Source organism: Nomascus leucogenys, chromosome 6 (assembly GCF_006542625.1).
Source record: "Nomascus leucogenys isolate Asia chromosome 6, Asia_NLE_v1, whole genome shotgun sequence".
In the NCBI taxonomy this organism is placed as follows: domain Eukaryota; kingdom Metazoa; phylum Chordata; class Mammalia; order Primates; family Hylobatidae; genus Nomascus; species Nomascus leucogenys.
Genome location: NC_044386.1, coordinates 40,582,523 through 40,609,439, shown reverse-complemented (window position 1 = coordinate 40,609,439; position 26,917 = coordinate 40,582,523). Strand labels below are relative to the sequence as shown.

Genomic DNA, 26,917 nt, shown 5'->3' with positions numbered 1-26,917 from the left:
AACAGTGATAGAAACATCAGTAGTAGATATTTAAAGAGAGAAGATGTGTCACACCCATGAATTCTACAAATAACATTCCACTTATCCAAGGAGTAGATGGGGGGTTTCTGGGCTCTCACACTTGCTAAGAATCCACACAGCAAACCCTCATCACAAAATATAATCTGATGTGATTCTGTTCCTTGCAACCCAAAAAAGCCTATACAGTACAATCTTATATTTAGATATGGTTCAGACCATCTTTAGCTACAGGACATCAGTTTCTCCTGATGTTTTACTTAATATGCAGCATAAACATTTTTTAATGAAGAGTATCCGTTTCTATATAAGGTTTATTAAAGCTTAGGAAACCCATTCTTGCAACCTAAGATCTGAATATGTATAATTTCAAAATGAATGAAATTATCCCTACAGAGTAACTTATTAAGACCTTAGAGAAATTAAGTCAACCTAGACCTGAATTTGAACACTGTCTTAGATTCCACACTACCTATACAGTAATAATTTACAGTACACAAAAGGCAAATAATGCTGAATCTTACTCCTTACTGGAAGGAGAGGGAAGAAAATAATAGAAAGCTGGCAAATATTTGGATTGACAGACAAAGCTCAATCACATACACTTAGCTCAAGTTCACTTATCTGACAACCTCAAATCGTCAGGCTCTACATGGCAAAAGCAAGGAAGCTACCAAAGATGACTGAAGCCATGTCAAAAGGATTTTGAAGCCAATTTGAAAGGGCTTCCACTGACCAAATAAGAGATAATTTGAGCACATACGGACTGGCTAAACAATACCAAGAGGATTCAATCAGCCAAACCTAGAATGTTGTAAATTCTACAGAGCAACAATAAAATTCTTCAGTATATTAAAAGGAAAAAAGAGAGGGGAACTTATAGATAAAAAGAGACAAAAGAGACATAGCAAATACAATGTGTGGACCCTGTTTGGATCACTCTTTGAACAAGCCAACTGTAAAGAAAAAGAGGGAGGAAGAAAGGAAGGAAGGAAGGAAGGAAGGAAGGAAGGAAGGAAGGAAGGAAGGAAGGAAGGAAGGAAGCAAGCAGGCAAGCAATTGAAAAAATATGAATACTGACTGTAGCTGGAATTGCTACACTTTTCAATATGGTAATGAACTTATGGTTATATTAAGGAAAAAATAGACTCCTTATCTTTCAGAGATAAAAATAATTAGGAAATGGTGAAGAACCAGAAATTAAACACAAATGTCTTATACATAATCAATATAGAGATCTTGATGTCCATGGATTTACTCACAAGGACAGTTTTCATGTCTTCAACAGTTATTTACCTTTATTTTATACACAATTTTATCACCAGGATAATCTGGCTTTCCAGAGCAGTTTAAAAGAAAGGCATCTGAAGATAAAGTTGGAGGCTTGTAAGGACAGATACCCTGCCAAGTGTGACTTGTCATCTGAGAACAAGAAAAGAGGCTATAAAATCTATTCAAGGCAAACATAAGATCTCAAATCACCTAGCAGTTTAGAGGTCCTTAATGAATCGACAAACAGTCCTACAAACTTAAAAAACAAAAGATGGCATTATTCTAGGTGACAAAGGTTGCCCCCCAAAATATCCATCCTGTTCCTCCACCTTAATAAGAAAATGCCATTTTTAGCTGGATACATTCCATCTAGAATAAAAGACAAAATGTCCAAGTCTCCCTTACAGATATAAACAGCTACATGTCTGAGTTCTGGACAGTGAGGTGAAGTGATAGAAGTACTGGGATGGTCTTTGGGCAAGACTGATAAAAGAGAGGTGACTTGGGGGCAACCCGCTAGGGTCCTCTTCCACTCTGTGGAAGCTTTGTTCTTTCGCTCTTTGCAATAAATCTTGCTGCTGCTCAAAAAAAAAAAAAGAAAGACAGTTGACTTGGTTTAGAAGGGCCCCTTTTAGCCTCTCCTCCTTCTGGCCTGTACTCCAGAACAGAAGCAAGGAGACATTCTATCAGGGAAGGCCTTGTAGGCCACTGGAAGACTTCAGATCTTCCTCTGTAAGAGCTAGGAAGCAAGTGGCAAATTTTGAATTGAGGAGTGACATGATTGTACATTTTAAAAAGATTATTCTCACTGTCCTGTGCAGAACAGACTGTAGGGGGCAGAGGTAAAAAGCACAGAGACCATTTAGAAGACTGGTGCATCAGTACAGGTGATAGATGACGATGGCTTGGACCAACATGATAAAAGTAGCAATGGCAAGAAGAGGACAGTTTGTAGATATAGATAGAGCTGACCTATACCTACTAGGAGGATGTAGAATGACTCCAGGGTTTCTGGCCTGAGCAACTGCAATCAAATTGCTACTAACTAAATTGGAAAGCATTAATGTAGACCAATTAATATACTTAATTCCTAATTCCTGAGCGTAGATGAGCTGTATATGGTACAATTCTCAAATACTAACCTGGAATTAGAAAGAGCTTCTAGGAGAAATGGTTATTATGAGCAATAGGCTCCAGGGACAACTCAACTGGTTTATCTTTTTTGTTTGTTTGTTTTTTCTATTACCTTGTCTTCTCTGTTAGCGCTGGAAATCAGGAACGTCTATAGTACATGGAAAATACAAGATAGCACTTACTTGTTTTTTGTTTAAAATGATCACTCACAAGCACCAGGCCATAAAACTACATGGCTTTTCCTTTTATCGATCATCAGATCTATTAGTTCCAATGACTTGAAGGTTTCATTTACAATCACTGAAGTGAGACTTTACCTGGTTTTACAGGCGCTTTACACCACAGTTCTTGGTGAGTATGAAATGTTCGTAAAAAATCCTTCTTCACACGTAGACCCTTACAGGACCCCAAATTGCTAAGTAAAGGACACGAGCAGCCAGTCACCACTGTTTTCAATAGGTTTGCCATGTTGATATGAGTTCCCAATTTTCTGACTCCCCAGTTTCCTTGAAGGCAAATCACTAAGAAAAAAGAAAATAGGATGTTTACATGCCAAGAAAAAAAATATTTGTCTTTTAAACATGAAAAACATTTAAAAAATACTAATCTAAAGAGCTTGAAATATAACAGTTACATGTAGACATCTATAAAGAATTTATTTGCCAAGTTCCTTACTTATAGAAGATGCTCAAAATTCGTTTTCCAGTTCAGGCATTTAAAACTTGGAATCCATTTTCCCACTAAAATTGGAGTTCTAAACTCACTATTCAATTCCAAGCCTAGGTCATATAACCTATTTGATCCTTAATGTAGCTAGAAAGCTTAAATACACACACATATTGCTACAGAATCAAGTCATATCTTACATGAAAGTTATCTTCTAAGTCAGCATGTCCAGCAAAAAGTGCATGTAATTCAGTTACCTTTGAATTTCCCTTAAATTACCTAAAATACTGTACAGTATAATGGTGACTTACATTTAGCCACCAGGTCATACCGAATACTCTGACATCCTATTCAATGCAGCAGGATGCTTATCCACTGAGACCTCTGAACTGAAGCTGAGTGAGTGAACAAAAGATTCATGTTTGCCAAGTGCACCTCTCAAGAAAATTAAACATGCATGACACATGACTCTAAGAAAAGAAGAAAGAAAGAGAAATTCCATAGTATCTTTATCAAATAGGCTTGTGCTTGCAGATGTGGCCATAACTATGAACTCTTTTGTCAGTGGTTCTCACAAAATGGCCACTTTTTGCGAGTTCTAAGCAGGCTGGGTGAAGTGTCACTGGGCTTTGCTGTTACTAAGGCTTCAGGAACTACCTCCACCACATTCCTCAGTAGATCCCCAGGGATGCATGAAAGGCACTCCCACTGTCCCCATAATTCCCAGTGGTCCTCCATACCTTTCTCTTCTTTCTTTCAAGAATGGAAAGAAGCTAGGCATGGTGGCTTATGCCTGTAATCCCAGCACTTTGGGAGGCCAAGGTGAGCAGACCACGAGGTCAGGAGATCGAGACCAGCCTGACCAACATGGCGAAACCCTGTTTCTACTAAAAATATAAAAATTAGCTGGCCCTGGTGGCTGGAGCCTGTAATCCTGGCTACTCGGGAGGCTGAAGCAGGAGAATCGGTTGAACCTGGGAGGTGGAGGTTGCAGTGAGCCAAGATTGCGCCACTGCATTCCAGCCTGGGTGACAGAGCAAGATGCCGTCTCAAAAAAAAAAAGAATGGAAAGAAGCCGAGGACTTAGAATTTTATCAGCCAAACTCAGCTAACACTGCTAACTCTGCCTGTAAGTTCTGCTGTATCACGTGGACCCTCACAGGACTGAGCACCTGATCCTAGCAGGCTCTGTAAACGTTCTTTCAGACTCCAGAGGGAGAAAGACTTAGCTCATTTTTAATGTCAGAACTGCTGCCACTGGCCAGGCATGGTGGCTCATGCCTGTAATCCTAGCACTTTGGGAGGCATTGCCTGAGCTCAGCAGTTCAAGACCAGCCTGGGCAACATGGCAAAACCTCGTCTCTACTAAAAATACAAAAAATTAGCCGGGCATTATTATGCACATCCGTGTGAAGAGCCCACCAAACAGGCTTTGTGTGAACAACAAGGCTGTCTATTTTCACTTGGGTGCAAGTGGGCTGAGTCCGAAAAGAGAGTCAGCAAAGAGAGAAAGGGGTGGGGCAGTTTTATAGGATTTGGGTAGGTGGTGGAAAATTACAGTTAAAGGAGGTTTTCTCTTGCAGGCAGTGGTGGGGGTCACAAGGTGCTCAGTGTCCAGGAGAAGGAATGTCACAAGGTCAATTGATCAGTTAGGGTGGGGCACAAACAAATCACAATAGTGGAATGTCATCAGTTAAGGCAGGAACTGGCCATTTTCACTTCTTTTGTGGTTCTTCAGTTGCTTCCGGCCATCTGGATGTATATGTGCAGGTCACAGGGGTTATGATGGCTTAGCTTGGGCTCAGAGGCCTGACAGGAGTGATGGCATGCACCTGTAGTCCCAGCTACTCATGAGGCTGAGGCACCAGAATCGCTTGAACTTGGGAGGTGAAGGTTGCAGTGAGCCGAGATATGCCACTACACTCCAGCCTGCCAGCCTGCCAGCCTGCCAGCCTGCCAGCCTGCCAGCCTGCCAGCCTGGGCGAGAGAGCAAGACTCTGTCTCAAAAAAAAAAAACAGCTGCTGCCACAACTCCCTGAAGAAACATCTTTTTAAAATACCACAAAGCAGCATAAGTAATGGAAATTTTTAATCCAGGGAGCATTTATTCATAAGATGCCCCTTAATTCAACAAATATATACCAAGGGCAGAGTTTTGCCATTAAGAAGCACTTGTAGAATCAAACTGGAATTTTCTTGGATATAAGAAGTCAACAAATAATAACACTACAAAGTAGAGTAACACAAGCTCAGAATATTTGAAGGATCAAAGAATGAGATTGTGTCCTCTTTTAGAGCTAAGGAAGGGAAAGCCATTTGAGATGAAGAGAATCAAATGAAAAATAGCTAAGGAAGAAAGAATGCAAGATGTGTTTTGGCATGCAATTAAAAATATGTATGAATAATTATTTGCATTTGGACAGACAGCTTTACATGTTCAAAATGTTTCCACATATCATGTCATTTCATTTCAGTCCTAAAGTATTCTCAAGTCTCATAAATACCCTACTCATTCATTCATGGGTCACATCTAGAGTTATCATGGCTGAGAATAAAGAGAAAATTAGTTCAAGATTCAGCTACACATTCAAAACCTCTACCGAATCTATGCCAAGAACTAAGGGAGATGCAAAGATGTGTAAAAGATTATTCTTGTCTTGAGTGAGATTTTTTTTCCCCACCATTACTGAGTGACCTACTCCTATCCCAACCTTCCCACTTACCCAAGTTTCTCTTCTTGGATCATCCCAACTCCCCAACAACCACCATTTTTATAGGGCTGACAAAGAGTTCCCAGACCTCAGCAAAAGAGTGAACTGAGCTTTAATAGAGTCCTGTATTGTCCAAATCTGCCACTCACTTACTGTTCGACCTGAACCTCCCCCTGCCTCAGTTAGCTCAACTATAAAAAGAGCACAGGTTTCAAAGGCCATTTTAGGCTCTAGAAATCTTATGATTAGATGAGACTTTGTAATGCTTTAAAACTGAAGTCCTATTTCATGGCCTGAAATTTGGAAAATTTGTTCCTTCTACTTGGAAAATGGTAATCTGATGTTCAGCAGATCCCTGGCAGGTGCATCAGACATCAGTAGGGCCAAAGCCTTCATAGGCCAATTTCTGTGAAAAATTCCACTTGATTCAACTGTGAACATACAGGGCAGAGATCAGGAGGTCATTTATTGGCAAGAGCAATACATATCACTAAGTCTAAACCAAATACAAATGGCCCTGAAAGATAGACAATATTTAAACTATCTTATCATTGGCCTGTACAGGTTTATACAAAAGATAATACTCCATCTTAACCATCACATTTTCCTCCATCTTCACTGTAAAACTCTCATTTATCCATGTGCTCCTGTGGCTTTGAAGCAATAAGAAAAAAACTTTATAACTCAAAATTAGGGGAAAAAAGCACAACTTTTTAAACATTGCTTTCATATGTGTGTTTAATGTAACTTATACAGGTTATTTCCCCTATTAGATATTAAAATCCTTGAGGGCAAGCACCCAACCTAAAGAGGGAGGATACCACAGATATTTAAGAGAGTCAGCTCTGGATCTGTGGATTGGAAGCCCCCACTCTACAGCTTATTGGTTGTGTGACCTTGGGAAGTCACTTAACTTCTCTGTACTTAATTTCCTCATCTTTAAAATGGGGAATAATAGCACCCAGCCAGGGTGGTGGCTCACGCCTATAATGCCATCTCTTTGGGAGGCTAGTGGGGAGGACTGCTTGAGGCCAAGAGTTCAAGACTAGCCTGGGCAACACAGTGAGACCCCCCAATGCTGAAAAAAAAAGTTAATTAGCAGGGCATGGTGATGCAAGCCAGAAGTCCCAGCTACTTGGGAGTCTGAGGTGGGAGAATCACTTGAGCCCAGGAGTTCCAGGCTGCAGTGAGCCATGATTGTGCCACTGTACTCCAGCTTGGACAACAGAGCGAGACTTGAAAAAATAAAATAACAGCACCTACCTCTCAGGGTTGTTGCCAGGATTGAGAATATCCTTATCAGCTGTTATATTCACTTTGGTGTTACTCTCCCCCAGTGCTTTGCACAACACAGAGGAAGTCCGTATTTTTGACTGAATGAATAGGGCTAGGTGACCTTAAGCCTAAGTACCTACTGAGCACATTTTCCAAGGATTTTCAGAAAATTTCCTTTGAAAAGGAAATGTTTGTGTAGCCTTGTGGAAAACTGATTCTATCACCAAGGTAAGCAGCCTAAGCGCACCTGCTGGAAAGAATGCAATCCTAAACTGTCTGTTAATAAAAAGTCAAGGTTTGCAAATAAAAGGGGTGCAGTGAAGAAAAGGGGCACACTTTAAATAAGAAGAGTAGGTAGGCACCTAAGCCCCACGCGCTGCTCCGAATAAGTCTGTCCTACAAGACTCCTGACAAACAGACCACCTAAGGACTGGCCAGCGCCGCAGGGTGAATAAAGGACACCGGCAACCATAAACAAGTCACGCTTTTAAAAGCGAGACATACCAGCAAGGACACAATACCCTACTGAGCCAGCTTCGGCTGGCAGGCGCAGTGACCTTACCCAAAGCCACCGGTGTCACGGCTACTGCCACTGGTGCCGCCCCTTGTTCGGCAACTAACTGCCACCCGCTGGCATCTGCACGAGACCGCTATTTATAACCTCCCTAGGAAGCCGATTGGCCACGGCTGCAAAGAGTCATTCCGGCTGTTGAGTTTGAACTAGCTCTGCCCAGGTCGCCCTCTCCGCTGTCTCTTCCTCCTCATCAGCCTAGGCCCCAGAAACCTGTACCCACCACCGCCAGACCGCCCCGACTCACAGTCACAATTTGTGCTCGCAATCTCCTACGTCCCCAGCCGGACACCCTCTCCGAACTCCCTCAAGGGTCAAGCATACCTCAGGGGCATCCAGCTGCCACCTCTCTGGGTGAACCGCCCATCGAAAGTCCTCTATGACCTCCCTCTCCACCACCCCCGATCTTGAGGGCCGAAATGACCCCGTACGACTCTCGCTGTCCCCCAAAGCTGCAAATATCTGCACCTGCACAGCTGCCGCCTCGTTCCCTGCCCTCTGCGGGGACCCAGTTCCCAAATCCACCAGCCCACTCCCTTCCACATCGCCCCAGCAGAAGACGAGAAAGGAACCCCAAGAGGCACGGTTCTTCTTCCTCACCTAAGCCTGCGGCCTGCGGACACCCCAGTGCACCCTGCGCCCGGGACACCGCCGACCCCGCCCCCCTTTGCTCTTTGACAGGTCTCTCTCCCGGCGAGGGCCGTGGTCTTCAGGGAAGGCCCGAGCCCCTTTCCCAGCTGCGCCCTAGGCGCGCGCCCCGGCTGCCCGCACCCGCCAGTGCCGTCGCGCTCACCTGGGCCGGGAGGCTGACAGCCTTGGGCTGTGCCCTGCGGGCCGCGAGGGGACTTCGCGCTGGCCTACCCTGGCTCGGGCCCCGCGGCGCTGCGCCGCGCCTCCAACCCGGAAGAACAGCCCCACATTCGCGGCGGCGGGCGGCCACGTGACGGCAGCTCCGCTCCCACCTCCGCCCGCGCCCCTTCCCCGCCCCGGCTTTCTTCTCGCCAGGCCCCCTCCACCCGATCGCCGCGCGCTCTCCGAACCAAAAGGCGACCTCACGAAATGCCCCTTTGAGCTCAAAGGCTAGTTACCCCCCGGTGCCCTTCCACTCTCGGAGACAGGCAAAACCTCTTTGTCTCTGCCGCGGCCCGCGGCCCCCAGCCCAGCCTCCGCGCTTTCCCTCCGCCAGTCCTTGTCAATCAAACCTGGTGCCAAACGCGGCAGCTGAAGTTTTCAGGGACACATTTGCTTCTCCCCTTGAAGAACCAGTTACAAAGCGTGATTTCCTGTCCGGGGTCCCATCAGAACAAAGAAACAGGTAATATAACTCCACTCCGGGTACCTGCCTTTCCTCCAGCTCGCTAGGAAAAATCAGAACTTCTGTAACAGGAGAGGACCCAAGGGAAAGGGGCAGGCGGAGAACGGTTGGTGAAGGGCGGGAATGGGGGCGTTGATTTTCCATTCTGGCAGGAGAGGTGGAGTTAAATTCCTCAGAAACGATGTCCAGGCTTGAAAAGTAACACACATCTGCGTGCTTGTCTTCCAACATCAGAGCCAGCCTAGAGGAAGCCGGCTAGTGTCACTGCTAGTACGAATATCCCCGAGGCTGGAAACCATCTGGGTGGAGGCTGTGAGCTTTCCAGACCAGGCCTCGGCTGTTTTTGTAAAACTATTAACCGTAATGACCTAGTCGTTCTTTTCACACAGTTCTGTTACTTATTCTGCAGATGTATTCTGACTAAAAGTGGGAGGAATAAAAAATAGAGTGTAAAATGGTTCACTTGCCCAAAACTTAATCATCATGAAGTGTCAGTAACGTTATTTCTTTCTATTAATTGAAATTTTGATACAAGAAAAATAACTATGAATCTAAAAGGCATAAGCAGAACAGGTATTCCATATCTTTAAAAAGAAATTAGCCGCAGGGAAACCCTTAGTTTGAGAACTTGTCTTGTGACTAACCTACACAGAAGGTCATTCAACTAATGGATTCCCGCTGCAGTCCAAACTCACAGACAGGAAATGACACAGCCCCATGTTTTAAAATAATAATGAGCCGTGGTAAGCGTGACCATAGGGACGGTTTCCAGATACTGAAGGTACAATGAAGTGGGATTAGTAATGGATAGGGATTTTAAACTAAGTTATTGATTTAAAACTTTTTGTAGGGGTCAGGAGTTGCTGCTTTGTCTTTTAGGGATTAATAATTCGTGGTTCCCAACTGGGGACAATTTAGTTCCGAAGGATATTTGGCAATTTCTAGAGACATTTTGGTTGTCACAACTGGAGAGGGGACCTATCTAATGGGTTGGGGCCAGGGATATTACTGAACACCTCACACTGCACAGCCCCTCACGACGAAGCATTATCCAGCCCCAAATGTCAATAGTGCTGAGGCTGGAAAATCCTGGCTTAAATTAATGCTCAGTACGTTATTTAATTTGACTTGCTTATAAGTTTATATCACATGAAAACAAACTCAAAGATAACATACTGTTTTTCACTTTTGAAAATCACGAATGGTAGGCATATGATAATTTTAATAACAAGCATATGATTATTTTATTCTGCTTACTTGTACAACATAATTTGGGTACCATTTCTTTGGGTGAAACCATTTATCATTTGGAATGCTCTGTTTCAGTCCTTAAGCTTCTACGTATAATTACAGCATATTATTCATAAATGGAGTCCCCAATGAAAATAGGATTAAGTTCCAAAAGTTTGCTTCTAAGTTAGTTGCTTCTAAGTCTTAGACACTGTCTTGAATAAAATTTTTGTAGAGATTTGATATTCCCTATTAAGTTGTTAAGGGCCTTTCCCACTCTGACATCTACTCTTTCCTCCCTATCTTGACCTGCAAACTCTCATCTTAAAATAGTACCTCTCACTTATGTGTAAGTTTTCATTACAGATTGTTCTATTATTGAATAATTTTTAAAATATTTAAAAATTAGGATAAACATCAATGTAAACCCTTTGAAGTTCAGGAGTTTTTGTAGTCGCAAATGCTTAAAAATAGTTTTTAATAATTAGAGTTCTAATCTGTCAGAAGCAAAAAGGATGAAACATTTACAAGACTATAATACAACATTTGGATCTGCTTTAAAGCCTGAAAACCAGAGAGGTGCCCAATAGCCAAAAAGCAAAACATAGGCTGAACCTGAGAAGACATGTAATCAAAAACTGACCTATAGTGATGGCTTGTTACCAAAACCCAGCATCTAGGTAAAATCAGGCTAGAGAAAAGGTAGCTTTAATGTCTTTTCATTGTGGTTATTATGTTACATGGTTATTGGCAATTTATTGTCTCAGCTTCCCTTTTATGAATAATTATTAGTAAAGTGAACAGCCCCAGAGAGATGGGATTCTTATTTTTTTTTTTTTTTTTTTTTTGAGACAGAGTCTCGCTCTGTTGCCCACGCTGGAGTGCAGTGGCGCGACCTCAACTCCCTGCAAGCTCCGCCTCCCGGGTTCACGCCATTCTCCTGCCTCAGCCTCCCGAGTAGCTGGGACTACAGGCGTCCGCCACCATGCCCGGCTAATTTTTTGTGTTTTTAGTAGAGACGGGGTTTCACCATGTTAGCCAGGATGGTCTCAATCTCCTGACCTTGTGATCCGCCCGCCTCAGCCTCCCAAAGTGCTGGGATTACAGGCGTGAGCCACTGCGCCCTGCGAGAGATGGGATTCTCAGATTTCAGTATGTCTAAGAATGCAGACACTCGACAGGTTTTAAGGGAACCATCACTAACCTTAATCTTAGCCCTCCTCTCCCAGGCTGACCAATCAAGAGTGTTTGATTTTAGGAAATAAATGTTAACTGACTAAATGAGCTGATGCTAATCAACATTAACTGGAAGAAAAAAGAGAACTGATATTAAAGAGCCAGCACAAAGTTCAACAATTGGCATTTGTTTAAGCTACATAAGTAAAACCAGTTTGCATTTGAAATTTCTGTGAGCATCTAAAAAACTAGCTGATAGCATACTACTGTGAATATTGTCCTTTGCATATAATAAGTACCAATTACAAAAACCTATGGATTTTTAAATCAATATAAAATATTGGCCGGGCGCAGTGGCTCACGCCTGTAATCCCAGCACTTTGTGGCCAAGGCAGGTGGATTGCCTGACGTCAGGAGTTCGAGACCAGCCTGGCCAATATGGTGAAACCCCATCTCTACTAAAAATACAAAAATTAGCTGGGCATGGTGGCAGGTGCCTGTAACCCCAGCTACTTGGGAGGCTGAGGCAGGACAATTGCTTGAATCCAGGAGGCAGAGGTTGCAGTGAGCCAAGATCATGCCATTGCACTCCAGCCTGAGTGACTAGAGTGAAATTCTGTCTCAAAAAAAAAAAAAAAAAAAAAAAATTATCTGTGTAATCATAGTTTAGGGGGTCTGGGAAGCTGGTGAGGAGTAGAAGCTATGTTAGTTTCCTAGGGCTGCTGTAAGAAATTACCACAAACTGGATGGCTGAAAACAACAGAAATCATTTATATCACAGTTCTGAGGTCAGAAGCCCAAAACGAAGGGGTTGGCAGGGTGGATTCCTTCTGGAAGCATTGAGGGAGAAACCATCCCATGCTTCTGCCAGAGCTTATGTTGGTTGTCGGCAGTCCTTGGTGTTCTGGCTTATAAATGCAGCCAATCTCCGCCTCCATCTTCACATTGCCTTCTTCTCTATGTGCCTGTGTCCAAACCTGCCTCTCCTCTCTCTTATAAAGATACCAGTCAGTGGTCTTAAGGACCACCCTAAATCCAGGATGGTTTCTATCTTGAGATCCTTGACTAATTACATCTATGAAGCCTGTATTTCCAAATAAAGGTGGACACAAATACTTTGAGGGGGAACACTATTCAGCCCACTACATGGGCATTCTGTGTGTTTAAGGGTAACACACTGTAAAGAGGGTTTTGGGGGTTTTTGGGGGGGAGTTTGTTTTTTGAAGACGGATGGATTTGCCAGTTCTTGAGTTTAAAGTGAAAATCCAGATTATTTGAGGGAAATCCAGGTGAAAGTCATTTTCTATTAATAATTGGGGAAACATTTCCTCAGTTACATACCTGTTTTACTGGTTTAATAAACACTCAACCTAATTGAACTTTTCCTGCAATTTCTATATGTCATATATTTATCACCATTATCAAACTACTTGATTATAAAACCCCATAATAGTGCTTGATAAAAGAACTTCAGCCAAATTAAATTTAAAGGAGTTTAATTGAACAATGAACCATTCATGAATCGGGCAGCCACTAGAATCACAGCAGATTCACAGAGACTCCAGGGGTGCCTTGTGGTCAGAACAAATTTATAGACAAAAAAGGTAAAGTGAAGTACAGGAATTGGAAATGAGGTACAGAAACAGTGAGATTGGTTACAGCTCAGCGTTTGCCTTATTTGAATGCAGTTTGAACATTCAGTAGTCTATGAGTGGTTGAAGTATGGCTGCTGGGATTGGCCACCACTCAGCTATTGTTACAGGTGCATACTTATTAAGTTAGGTTTTCAATTTTGCTTATTAAGTTAGATTACAGTTCATCCACAAAGACTCAAATATAGAAGTATGGAGTGTTTCTCAGGCCATATTTAGTTTGCTTTAACACGCTTAACATTTTTATAATATTTCACTTTTTAAATATTGCATTTGATTAAAAATTCTAATTTGATATAAGTTTTGCAAATCATCATCTCTTTGAAGATCTTCTTTTATGCTACATGTTACCCATAATAGAAAAATAAAAACCAGATTATTTCACCTCCACTCGTTTTTGTTATACTCTACTATCTCCTCTCCTCCTACCGTTTATTATCAATTCTTTTTTTTTCTTTTTCTTTTTTTTGAAACAGTCTCACTCTGTAGCCCAGGCTGCAGTGCAGTGGGGTTACTTCAGCTCACTGCAACCTCTGCCTCATGGGTTCAAGTGATTCTCCTGCCTCAGCCTCCCAAGTAGCTGGGATTACAGGTGACCACCACCACGCCTGGCTAATTTTGTATTTTTGATAGATGGGGTTTCACCATGTTAGCCAGGCTGGTCTTGAACTCCTGGCCTCCAGTGATCTGCGTGCCTCAGACTCCCAAAGTAGCCGGGATTGCAAGTGTGCACCACCACACCCAGCTCATTCTCAATTATTTTACCACTTAAATGTGCACATGTTTCTAATGTTCCCTTGGCCCTCTGTCCTATTAACTCTAATACTTTCTCTGTGTACAATGTTACTTGTGCTAGGACCACTCCCAAAGCTCAATCTCTAGCCCAGACCTCTCTCCTAAGCTCCAGACTCTTGCAGCCAACTGCCTGCTTGTCATTGCCATTGAGATATCCACAAATATTTCAAGCCAAACATGAGAAAATTCCCTACTACCCTCCTTTTAGCTATAGCAAAACACTGGATGTTTCTTGAATGTATGGAGCAATTCCTTACTTCCTTGCCTTTTCCATGCTTTTCCTTCGGTCTAGAATGCTCTCCCTGCTCTACCTTTTCTTTGCAAGCTTATGTTCATCCTTTAAGGTGTAGCTTTTGTCTCTTCCTCTGTGAAGTATTCTAGGAAGCCTTGTTCGACTCTTATTTCCTCAAGCTTAGCACAGTGTTGGCACATAACAAACACTAAATAAAAGTTAGCCAGATCAATAAGCAGCAGCCACTATGGAAGAAGACTGGATTGAATCCTGAGTCTGGCTGAGTACCCTTGGGAAAGTTCAACTATAAAAAATATGGAGACAATAACTATTTAACAGGCCATTGTGAAGAGGAAAAGAGAATTTATGTAAAGAATATAGCCCAGAGTCTAGCCCATCATAGGTTTTAAAAAATGCATCTGACTTTTGGCAAGGGTGCAAAAGCAATTCAATGAAGGAAAGATAGCCTTTTCAACAAATGGTACTAATACAATTGGACATCTGTAGTCAAACAAAAATGAACCTCAACCTAAGTCTCACAGATTTTTACAGTAAAGTCAGGATGGAATACACAGTTACATGAAAAACCATAAAACTTTCAGAAAAAAATAGGATAAAATCTCCAGGACCTAGGAATAGTCTTGACACCAAAAGCGTTATTTTTTTACCTTATTTATGTTGAAGGACTAAAAAAGCATTATTTATAAAGGGAAAAACTGATAAATTAAACCTTGTCAAAAAAAAAAAAAAAAAAAAGGCCGGGTGTTGTGGCTCACTCCTGTAATCCCAGCACTTTGGGAGGCAAGATAAACAGATTACTTGAAGTCAGGAGTTCGAGACCATCCTGGCCAACATGGTGAAACCCCGTCTCTACTAAAAATACAAAAATTAGCTGGGCATGGTGGCAGGCACCTATAATCCCAGCTACTCGAGAGGCTGAGGCAGGAAAATCGCTTGAACCCAGGAGGCAGAGGTTGCAGTGAGCCAAGATTGCACCACTGCACTCTAGTCTGGGCAAAAGAGTGAGACTCCATCTCAAAACAAAAAACAAAACAAAAGCAAAAAAAAATTTAGCTCTGCAAAAGTGTCAATCAGTTATATATATATAAATTTATGTATATTTAAGAAATATATAAATATACATTTAAGAAATATATAAATATACATATTTAAGAAATATATATATATTTCTTAAAAACTCTTAAAACCTATCAAACAAATTTACAAGAAAAAAACAAACAACCCCATCAAAAAGTGGGCGAAGGACATGAACAGACACTTCTCAAAAGAAGACACTTATGCAGCCAAAAAACACATGAAAAAATGCTCATCATCACTGGCCATCAGAGAAATGCAAATCAAAACCACAATGAGATACCATCTCACACCAGTTAGAATGGCCATCATTAAAAAGTCAGGAAACAACAGGTGCTGGAGAAGATGTGGAGAAACAGGAACACTTTTACACTGTTGATGGGACTGTAAACTAGTTCAACCATTGTGGAAGTCAGTGTGGCGATTCCTCAGGGATCTAGAACTAGAAATACCATTTGACCCAGCCATACCATTACTGGGTATATACCCAAAGGACTATAAATCATGCTGCTATAAAGACACATGGGCACGTATGTTTATTGCAGCACTATTCACAATAGCAAAGACTTGGAACCAACCCAAATGTCCAACAACGATAGACTGGATTAAGAAAATGTGGCACATATACACCATGGAATACTATGCAGCCATAAAAAAATGATGAGTTCATGTCCTTTGTAGGGACATGGATGAAACTGGAAACCATCATTCTCAGTAAACTATCACAAGGACAAAAAACCAGACACCACATGTTCTCACTCATAGGTGGGAATTGAACGATGAGAACACATGGACACAGGAAGGGGAACATCACACACTGGGGACTGTTGTGGGATGGGGGGAGGGGGGAGGGATAGCATTAGGAGATACACTTAATGCTAAATGACGAGTTAATGGGTGCAGCACACCAACATGGCACATGGATACATATGTAACAAACCTGCACATTGTGCACATGTACCCTAAAACCTAAAGTATAATAATAAAATAAAAGAAAAAGAAAAAAGAAAGAAAATGTGGCACATATACACCATGGAATACTACGCAGCCATAAAAAATGATGAGTTCATGTCCTTTGTAAGGACATGGATGAAACTGGAAACCATCATTCTCAGTAAACTATCGCAAGGACAAAAAACCAAACACCGCGTGTTCTCACTCATAGGTGGGAATTGAACAATGAGAACTCACGGACACAGGAAGGGGAACATCACACTCCGGGGACTGTTGTGGGGTGGGGGGGAGTGGGGAGGGACAGCATTAGGAGATATACCTAATGCTAAATGACGAGTTAATGGGTGCAGCAAACCAACATGGCACATGGATACATATGTAACAAAACTGCACATTGTGCACATGTACCCTAAAACCTAAAGTATAATAATAAAATAAAATAAACCTAACAGTAAAAATTCAAATAGAAAATGGGCAAAAGGTATAAAGAGACATTTCACAGAAGAGGAATATAAGCACATGAAAAGATGATCAACATTATTCGCCATTAAGGAAGGGAAAATTAAAACTGCAATGAGACAACACTACATATCTATAAGAATGCCTAAACAGGGCTGGGCACAGTGGCTCATGCCTGTAATCCCAGCAGTTTAGGAGGCCAAGGCCGGCAGATTGCTTGAGCTCACAAGTTCAAGACCAGCCTGGGCAATATGGCGAAACCCCATCTCTACAAAAAATACAAAAATTAGCTGGGCATGGTGGCATGTGCCTGTAGTTTCAGCTACTCAGGAGGCTGAGGTGGAAGGATGGCTTGAGCCTGAGAGGCAGAGGTTGCAGTGAGCTAGGATCCAGGATTGTACCACTACACTCCAGCCTGGGCGATAGAGCCAGACCTTGTCCAAAAAAAAAAAAATGCCTAAAACAAAAAATAGCGATAATATCAAAATCTGGCAAGGGTGGGGAGAAATTGTATTATTCATACATTGCTGCTGAGAGTATAAAATGATATAGTCAAACTGGAAAACAGTTTGATGGTTTCTTTAAAAAACCTGTAACTATCATATGGTTCTACCATTTATACTTCTAGGCATTTGTCACAGAGAAACAAAAATGTATGTTCACACAAAAACCTGTACATAATTGTTCATAGTAGCTTTATTCATAAGAGCCAAAAACTGGAAACAGCCCATATGTCCTTCAACAGGTGAATGGTTAAACAGACTGTTATACATGCTTACCATGGAAGACTACTCAGCAATGAAAACGAATGAACTACTGAAACACTCAACAACTTGGATCACTCCCCAGAGAATTATGCTGAGAGGGAAAAGCCAGTCTTAAAAGATTACATACTTACTATTCCATTTACGTAACATTCTCTTTTATTTGTAGAAACGAAGGTCTTATTATGTTGTCCAGGCTGGTCTCAAATTCCTGGCCTCTGGTGGTCCTCCTGCCTCAGTCTCCCAAAGTGCTATAATCTATAATTATAGATTATATAGCTATATATACATTATTACTATATATTATATTAATATATAATGTATATATATTAGTATATGTATTATTATATATATTTACAATGTGTATATATATATATAGTTGTTGTTGAGACCAAATCTCCCTATGTCACCCAGGCTGGAGTGCAGTGGTTCGATCTCGGCTTACACCAATCTCCACCTCCTGGGTTCAAACAATCCTCCCACTTCAGGCTCCCAAGTAGCTGGGACTATAGACATGTGCCACCATGCCCAGCTAATTTTTGCATTTTTAGTAGAGACAGGGTTTCACCATGTTGGCCAGGGTAGTCTTCAACTCCTGGCCTCAAGCAATCCGCCTGCCTCGGCCTCCCAAAGTGCTGGGACTACAGGCATGAGCCACCGCACCTGGCCCCCTATATAATATTCTTGAAAAAATGAAATTTTCAAAATAGAGAATAGATTGGTAGTTGCCAGAGTTTGAGGAGGGGATGAGGGTAAAAGAGATGTAGCTGTGGCTATAAAAGGCCAACCCAAGAAATCCTTGTGGTGATAGAAATGTTCTGTATCTTGATTACATCAATGTCAATATCCTGGTTATGATATTGTACTATAGTTTTGCAAAATATTACCATTGGGGGAAGCTGGGTAGAGCCTACAGGGGATCTCTCTGTATTATTTCATACAACTGTGTGTCAATCTCCAATTATCTCAAAATAAAATGTTTAATTAAAAAAATAAGCCTGACAGGTGTAGCAAAATAGTAATGGTAGAATCTAGGTGGTAGATACACAGGTAAGTATATAAAATTCTTTCAGATTTGCTGTTTTTTAATGTTTCTTTGTAAAATTAGAAAAAAAAATGTTAAGTATCATAATTATTCTGAGACTAAGTCCCTCACTCTCACAATCTAAAAAATAAAAGTAAGGTACATTTGGTACATTCAGCTTGCTGAAAATATTCATTAGTGCCTCTTTTCCTGTGGCATAAATTTGTCAAATGAATTGCCTGTAGATTAAGAAAGCAATTTCCTATAATTGTTTCTTATCAGTGGAAGCAAATGTTGAAGGTTCAGGATGCCATCCTGAATTTGGGATAAAGAGGTTTTTCATCTCCCTTACCCCACACCTCATCTTTCTTCGGTGTTTTCAACATTTATTTGGCATGTTAATTGTCCAATTCCCCTTTCAAGTGATCTTTTTATCTGATAGAGTGGCCAAGGCACTCTAAGGATTGCATTGCTGGCACACTCTACTGTTAGGTTACAGTTTAGGCACTACATCCCTCTGTAGTGGCTTTTGAGTAGAGGAAAAATTGTAGGAATTTATAGCATTAACTCAAAAATTTTAGAAAGCCTCAGGGAACAATTAATTTCAGGGTTTAAACTTGTCACACCTGAAAAGTAACTATAAATTCACATTGATTGTTATGAATTCTTTGTTTCTTAATCTCTATAATGGGCTCAAGAGTCCAAAAGCATAAATCATGCCACCTTAGGACAGTAAGAATAGTTACTTTCTGTGTAATATTTCAGTTTACACACCACCTTGACATGTATTACCTGATTTAATCACTTTAATAACTCAGAAGAAGGTTCTATTATTCCTGGGGGGGGGGGGTTGTTTTGTTTTTTTGTTTTTTGAGATGGAGTCTCACTCTGTTGCCCGGGCTGGAGTGCAGTGGTGCAACCTCCACCTCCCAGGTTCAAGTGATTCTCCTGCCTCAGCCCCCCGAGTAGCTGGGACCACAGGCGCACGCCACCATGCCCAGCTAATTTTTGTATTTTTTAGTAGATATGGGGTTTCACCATATTGATCAGGCTGGTCTCAAACTCCTGACTTCATGATCCGCCCACCTTGGCTTCCCAAAGTGCTGGGATTACAGGCGTGATCCACTGCGCCCAGCCTATTCCTGTTTTAAGGTGAAGAAACAATGGCTTAGGGTAAGCTGATACATCTGAAGTCACAACAACAAGAATTAGAGCTGAGACTTAACTGTAGATCTTTTGGTTCTGAGTTCAATGATTCTGGTGGGAAAGAGTATCCTCTGGGAGGGGATGCTAAAATGACTTCCCTGTGGGAATGAAGGTACCAAGAGAAGCAAGGAAAACAGAAGCCCCTTTATAGAGAGAAAGAGGGAGTCCTCTGTGAACATCAAGTCCCTCTCATTTTTCCCTCCCCATTCATTTTCCTGGATTATCCTACTAATCCTTAATTTTATTTGAGATGAGGCCTTTTCACAGAAGCCTTTCCAGACAATCCAAGGTTAAGTGCCCTTCCATAAGTCTCAAGTTTTAACATTATTGTAGTGTTTATCACTCTGTATCTTAGTCTGTTTGGGCTGCTATACCAAAATGCTATAAACTGGGTCATCTATAAACAACAGAAATTTATTTCTCACAGTTCTTGAGGCTGGGAAGTCCAAGATCAAGGTAGCAGCAGACTTGTTGTCTGGTGAGGGACTGTGTTCTCAAAGACAGCTATTACCTCACATGGAGAAGAAGCAAGGTATCTCTCTGGGTCTCTTTTTATAAGGATAGTAATCCCATTCATGAGGACTCTGCCCTCATGACCTGATCACCTCCCAATACCCAAGGTATTGGGTATAGGTATTACCCCCTAATACCATCACCTTGGGGGTTAGGATTTTAATATATTAATTTTGCAGGGACATAAACATTTGGTTCACTGCATTCCATATTATTTCCTATTTGTATAATTCCTGCACTGAAGTGCAAGCTGCTTGAAGATGGATATTTTATCTTATTCATTGGCATGTCATCAACACCTAACAGAGTGTCTGGCTTTCTTAGGCAGTCAGAATATACTTGTTAAAAGGAAGGAAAGCATTGTGAATATTCTGTAGGAGTTGAAATAGAAAAAAGTTACTGGGTTTTGACCACATGCCAACAAAAAGAGCAGTTAATAGATTGAGCGAGAGAAATAGGGAAACAAAATGTGCCAGTGGCAAAAGCCTGCTTGCTGACATTTATACATTAAACATTGATGTTCCTGTGTTTTTAAGTGCCAAATTTGGAATCTGTACATTACTTGGACTCTGTACATCATCTGATTAATGAGCATTTCCAGATATTACATTACCTTGCTGCTGGTCAGCAAGCACTCAGTTCAGTTAGTTGAATTGTGCTATTAGTAGTATATTGCATGTTTATTCATTCAGAACTTCCTCTAAACTTTTCAACACCGACATCTCATGGTCTGGCCATGACTTTCTTTTCAACTCCCTTATTTCTGTGTCTTGATTCCTTTTTCTTTCCAATCTATCTATCTTCCGTCTTCAACCCTTCCTCTGTCTAGTCTAAGCCATGAACAGTCTCTCAGCCCCTTCTGTCTTAATCCTTGTCTTAAACTACATAACAAAATTACATTCCCACTAACAGGTTTCCCAATGCCTATATCAGGTTGTCAAGAGTTGCTAGAGAGAAGCCAGGTACGGTGGCTCATGCTTGTAATACCAACACTGGGAGGCTGAGGTGGGTAGATTGCTTGCGGCCAGGAATTTGAGACCAGCCTGGGCAACATGAAAACCCCTTCTCTACTAAAAAACAAACAAACAAGCAAAATAGCCAGGCATGGTGGTTCATCCCTATAATCCCAGTCTCTTGGGAGGCTGAAGCACAAGAATTGATTGAACCCAGGAGGCAAAGGTTGCAGTGAGCCGACATTGTGCCATTGCACTCCAGCCTGGGCCACCAAGCAAGACTCTGTCTCAAAAAAAAGGGGAGCTGCTAGAGAGAAATCACAAAATGGTCCAGAGTGTTGCCCCTGCAAATCTCTACTTTCCAACCTCAACTGGGCCTCTGCACCACCCAATAGTTTTCCTAGGATCACACTCCTCCCAGAGCAGCTTTTGCTACTGTTGTCACTTTCCTCAAGTCCTGTTTTTTTACATCCCCACCCTCACTCTCAGCAAAGACATTTCCTTCTTTTTCACTGAGAACATGGACAGCATCTTGTTTCCAACATTCTCTTCTCCTGCAGTATCTGCATCTCTTTCCATTTCTTAGTGAAACAGAGTTTCTCCCATCCAAAGTTATTCCTGCTGCCTGTACTTTGAATTTGCGAGCTGCCACCTCCTCCAGTACTTTCCTCTCTTGATTTCCCCTCTTTTCCCTGATGTAGTCCTTCATCTCATTGTCTTTAGCTGACATATTTATGTTTATATAATTTAAAAAAAAACTCTAACAGCAACAGAAATTTCTTTAATACACTTGCATTGCAAACTAGTTCCATATCTCTTTCTTTTATTTCACAATCAAGCTTAGACAAAGCTGTTTACACTCACTGTTTATGTTTCCTGGTACTGACAATTGCTGGTTTCCAAATCATTCACAAATTTATATTATTCCAAATGCTAGTATGATTGGGAGGCCTATTTATTTATTTATAGTGAGAAATATAATTCAAGAAGAATGGAATGTTTGCATCAATATGATCCATTTATTCTGGAGACAAAGTGTAGCATATTGTTTAAGCTTGTAGATTATGTATTTAGAACTGAGTAGCTCACTATTTATGTGATCTTAGGCAAGTTAATTTACCTTTCTGAGCCCCAGTATTTTTATATGTATAAAATAGGTAAGCAATAATGCCTACTTTATAGGGTTGTTTTGAAGATCAAATTGATGCAGGCAAACCCAAAAATTGGGGCTCTTGGCTTCAGGCAGGAAGGAAAGAATTCAAGGGTGGTGACAGAGTAAAGTAAAAGCAAAGCAAGTTTATTAGAACAGCAGAGAACAGGAAAATGGCTGCTCCATAGACAGAGCACGGCTACCCCATAGGCAGAGTAGCACTCATGGATTGCTGACTAACAATATTTATAGCTACTCCTTAATTATATGCTAAATAAGGGGTGGGTTATTCACAAATTTTCTATGAAAGGGATGGGAAGTTCCTAGAACCAAGGGTTCCTCCCCTTTTAAACCATATAAGGGACACATTTTTAAGCAGTAAAGTGCTCAAAATGTAAAAGAAGACAACGCCCCTGAGAAATGGGTCAGAACTGAGAGGCTGACTCATATCCAACGAGGACTCAGTATTGTTACCTGCTATGTAAAGGGTTACCGGAAGCTCCTCTGTGGAGATAGTAAGGTGTCCAGTGGGAGCTGTGGGGGATCTCAGGCCCCATGAGTCCTCTGTTCTCTTGGCTGTTATGAGTTTGGTTGACCCCCTCAGAGCCTGGGGCAGCCCTTTTCCAGTGGTCCTCTTGCTTACAGAGGGCACACTGACTTCGGCTCAGGGACCACTAAGTCAGGCTCTCATTTATGCGTCCCAAATGCCAATCTCATGGCACTTCCTCAGGATGTGTAACTCTGAGGTGGTAGGGGGCTCAAGGCAGCCACCAGGAACTGTGTGTTTTGACTATTTCTTTTGGTTTTCTCTGCCTCCTCTGCCCTGTTCCTACTGTTGTAAACTCCAAAGGCCATGTTTAAGAGTTGGCCCGGCCAGATGTGGTGGCTTACACCTGTAATCCCAGCTCTTTGGGAGGCCGAAGCAGGCAGATCACTTGAGGTCAGGAGTTCGAGACCAGCCCAGGCAATATGGTGAAACCCGTCTCTACTAAAAATACAAAAAAATTAGCTGGGCGTGGTGGTATATGCCTATAGTCCCAGCTACTCGGGAGGCTGAGTCAGGAGAATCGTCTGAACCCAGGAAGCAGAGGTTGCAGTGAGCCGAGATCATGCCACTACACTCCAGCCTGGGCAACAGAGTGAGACTCGGTCTCAAAAAAAAAAAAAGAGTTGGCCCATGGGGGTTTGAAGTGTCGTTTTTGCCTTATGTAACTTCCTTCTAATCTCAACTAAAGACTGAGTAATAAAATGCATACCCAGGAAAGCATACCTTTCCAGGGAGTCTGGGTCTGTGTTAGTATAATACCTGAGTGCCTCAACCAGACAGCCCTGAAATAAAGCAGGATTTCCATCCTTTTCAAAATTACATCTCTAACCGTGTCAAAATTAGCTGGCTTAACCGCACACTTTTTCATGCCTTCTATTAAACAAGTTACCATGTGATTTCTGCATTCAAAATCTTGGCAACTCCTCTGGTAATCTCTTTGAGGCTCCAGATCTGGAACTGCAACTCCCGCCATATGATAAATGGCATGGCCTTGGTTATAAGCATTCTACCTGCATTTTTATGGGCAGTACCCAGAATCATTTGTTTATCCTCTATGATAGAGCAGGTGGACAATATTTGCAAGTCATGCCAAGTTAAGTCAAAGGACATGGTCAACTTAACAAACTTCTCTACGAACTTCCCTGCATCCTCTAAAAACCAGCTAAATTTCTCCTTGCATAAAGGCAAATCAGATATAGAAAAAAAAACATGTATTCTGATTGTCCAGTCATCTCTATCAGCTACCTCTCACAATTAACATAGGTTCAGTTTTAGGGGCTGATATGAGACCCACTCCTGGTGATACTAGTTGGGCTTACTTCCTTGGGCAGGGCGAAATATAGGCTTGGGATATGGTGGAATCCTGTGGTGTGGAACTAGTGAGATCACCCTCCTCAGAACTGGGGGACTGAAGAGACTTCAGGTTGGGGAGCACATGGGCCTTCTATGGGGAGTAGCTAGGAGGGGATTATCTAGGATATCTAGTGTGGCTTTTTGGTGTCGGGATGTAACATGAGCAAGGCACATCCTACAGATGTCCCTTAAGTCAGGATTCTAGTAGAGAGCCATAAGAGCCTGTACGTAAGGGATTTCTCTTCATTCTCCTTCGTTTTTACAGAATAAGTTGAATTGTAAAATAGTATTATAATGTAACAAACAATTTTTAGGCCAAATTTCTTGGTCTCTTAATTTGTATTGGACCCAAACTGTGTTGCAGTAGAAAATGAGTCTCGGCTTACACAGTATGGCCAGCCACATTAGCTAGCATTCGCTCTACTCTCTCTGACAGGGAAGCAGTGGAATTAAAGAGACTGAACTGTATCTGCCTCTCTTTCCAAAAGATTCACGTTCAACTTTCACTCACACAAAGCCGGGAAAATTTTACTTTTTTTTTTTTTTTAGACAGAGTCTCGCTCTGTCACCAGACTGGAGTGCAGTGGCTTGATCTCGGCTCACTGCAACCTCCGCCTCCCGGGTTCAAGGGATTCTCCTGGCTCAGTCTCCCAAGTAGCTGGGATTACAGGCGCCCGCTACCATGCCCAGCTAATTTTTGTATTTTTAGTAGAGACGGGGTTTCACCATGTTGGTCAGGATGGTCTCGATCTCCTGACCTCATGATTCGCCTGCCTCGGCCTCCCAAAGTGATGGGATTACAGGCATGAGCCACCGCGTCCAGTCATTTTATTAGTCTTTAAAAAAAAAAAAAGGAACCTGAACTTTTGTAACACAGATGGAACAATTCACAACAGCTGTGGCAGCTGCAGCAGAAGAAAGGATTTAATTTAGTTGATTTTCTGTGGTTGATTGTTTGCTAGTCTCATGGTGATGGAAGCTGTACATTTTTCCAAAGGGACCGAGAAGCTGCTGGAGGTTTGGTTCTCCTGGCAGCAGCCCAATGCAAACCAAGGATCTGGGGATCTTCGCACTATCCCAAGATCTGAGTGGGACTTTTTTTTTTTTTTTTTTGAGATGGAGTCTCGCTGTGTCGCCCAGGCTGGAGTGCAGTGGCACGATCTCGGCTCACTACAAGCTCGGTCTCCCAAGCTCACGCCATTCTCCTGCCTCAGCATCCTGAGTAGCTGGGACTACAGGCGCCCGCCACCACTCCCGGCTCATTTTTTGTATTTTTAGTAGAGACGGGGTTTCACCGTGTCAGCCAGGATGGTCTCGATCTCCTGACCTCGTGATCTGCTTGCCTCAGCCTCCCAAAGTGCTGGGATTACAGGCGTGAGCCTCCGCGCCCGGCCAAGTGGGACATACTTTTGAAGGACGTGCAACGTTCAATGATAAGTGTGACAAAAACTGACAACCAGGAAGCTTATGTAGTCAGTGAGAGTAGCATGCTTGTCTCCAAGAAACGTTTCATTTTGAAGACACGTGGTACCACTCTCTTGCTGAAAGCACTGGTTCCCCTGTTGAAGCTTGCTAGGCATTACAGTGGGTTTGACTCAATTCAAAGCTTCTTTTATTCTTGTAGGAATTTCATGAAGCCTTCCCCCTAAGGGTACCTACACTAGAATTTCCAGGAAGAAATAGAGTTTCTTAATGCAATTTTCCCAAATGGAGCAGCATATTGTATGGGACGTATGAATTCTAACTGTTGGTACTTATGTACTCTGGATTTCCCAGAAAGGTAATCAGTCAGCCAGATCAAACCCTGGAAATTTTGATGAGTGGGCTTGACCTAGCAGTTATGGACCAGTTCTACATGAAAGATGGCGTTACTGCAAAGGATATCACTTGTAAGAGTGGAATTCACGACCTGATACCAGGTTCTGTCATTAATGCCACAATGTTCAATCCTTATGGGTATTCGATGAATGGAATGAAATCAGATGGAACTTATTGGACTATTCACATCACTCCAGAACCAGAATCTTCTTATGTTAGCTTTGAAACAAACTTAAGTCACCTCCTATGATGAGCTGATCAGGAAAGCTGTGGAAGTCTTCAAGCCAGGAAAATTTGTGACCACTTTGTTAATCAGAGTTCTAAATGTCGTGCCGTGTTTTCTTCACCTCAGAAGATTGAAGGTTTTAAGCGTCTTGATTGCCAGAGTGCTATGTTCAGTGATTACAATTTTGTTTTTACCAGTTTTGCTAAGAAGCAGCAATAACAGCAGAGTTTATTAAGAAAAATGACGAGAAAAATGCAAAAAGAGAACACACATAAGAAGGTGGTGGATGCTTTCTAGATGTCGATGCTGGGGGCAGTGCTTTCCATAACCACCACAGTGTAGTTGCAGAAAGCCCTGTACGTAATGATAGTGTAATCATTTTGAATTGTATGCATTATTATATCAAGGAAATAGATACCTTGCATGAATATTCTCTTCTGTGTTTAGGTATTCTCTGCCACTCTTGCTGTGAAATTGAAGTGCATGTAGAAAAAACCTTTTACTATATGAAACTGTATAACATTTGTGAAAGCAATTCAATTTGATTTATGCACAGTGTAATATTTCTCCAAGTATCATCCAAAATTCCCCACAGACAAAGCTTTCATCCTCATTAGGTGTTGGCCTCAGCCTAACCGTCTAGAACTGTTCTATTAAATTGCTGCCAGAATTTTACATCCAGTTACCTCCACTTTCTAGAACATATTCTTTACTAATGTTGTTGAAACCAATTTCTACTTCATACAGATGTTTTTTAAAACAGCAGTTAAAGTTTTTCTTCCATAAAAAAAAAAAAAATCGGTCTCTT

General features: G+C 41.8%; 1 protein-coding gene and 1 pseudogene across 2 annotated transcripts in view; one reads left to right on the top strand and one right to left on the bottom strand.

The window, feature by feature from the left end:
• NNT (nicotinamide nucleotide transhydrogenase) overlaps positions 1-9,065 on the bottom strand; it is a 101,330-nt gene extending 92,265 nt beyond the window's left edge. The window contains exons 1-2 of one of the 2 annotated variants that reach the window (XM_012507862.2): positions 8,850-9,065; positions 2,742-2,945 (exon numbers count right to left, since the gene is read on the bottom strand). In XM_012507862.2, the coding sequence (XP_012363316.1) occupies positions 2,742-2,892 (151 nt within the window). In that variant the 5' untranslated portion in view covers positions 2,893-2,945; positions 8,850-9,065. Of the gene's footprint in view, positions 1-2,741; positions 2,946-8,440; positions 8,613-8,849 lie in introns of those variants that run through there. The other variant, XM_012507860.2, reaches the window with a different exon arrangement.
• A 15,972-nt stretch (positions 9,066-25,037) lies between these two features.
• LOC115835555 lies at positions 25,038-26,406 on the top strand (annotated as a pseudogene).
• Positions 26,407-26,917: the final 511 nt, after the last annotated feature.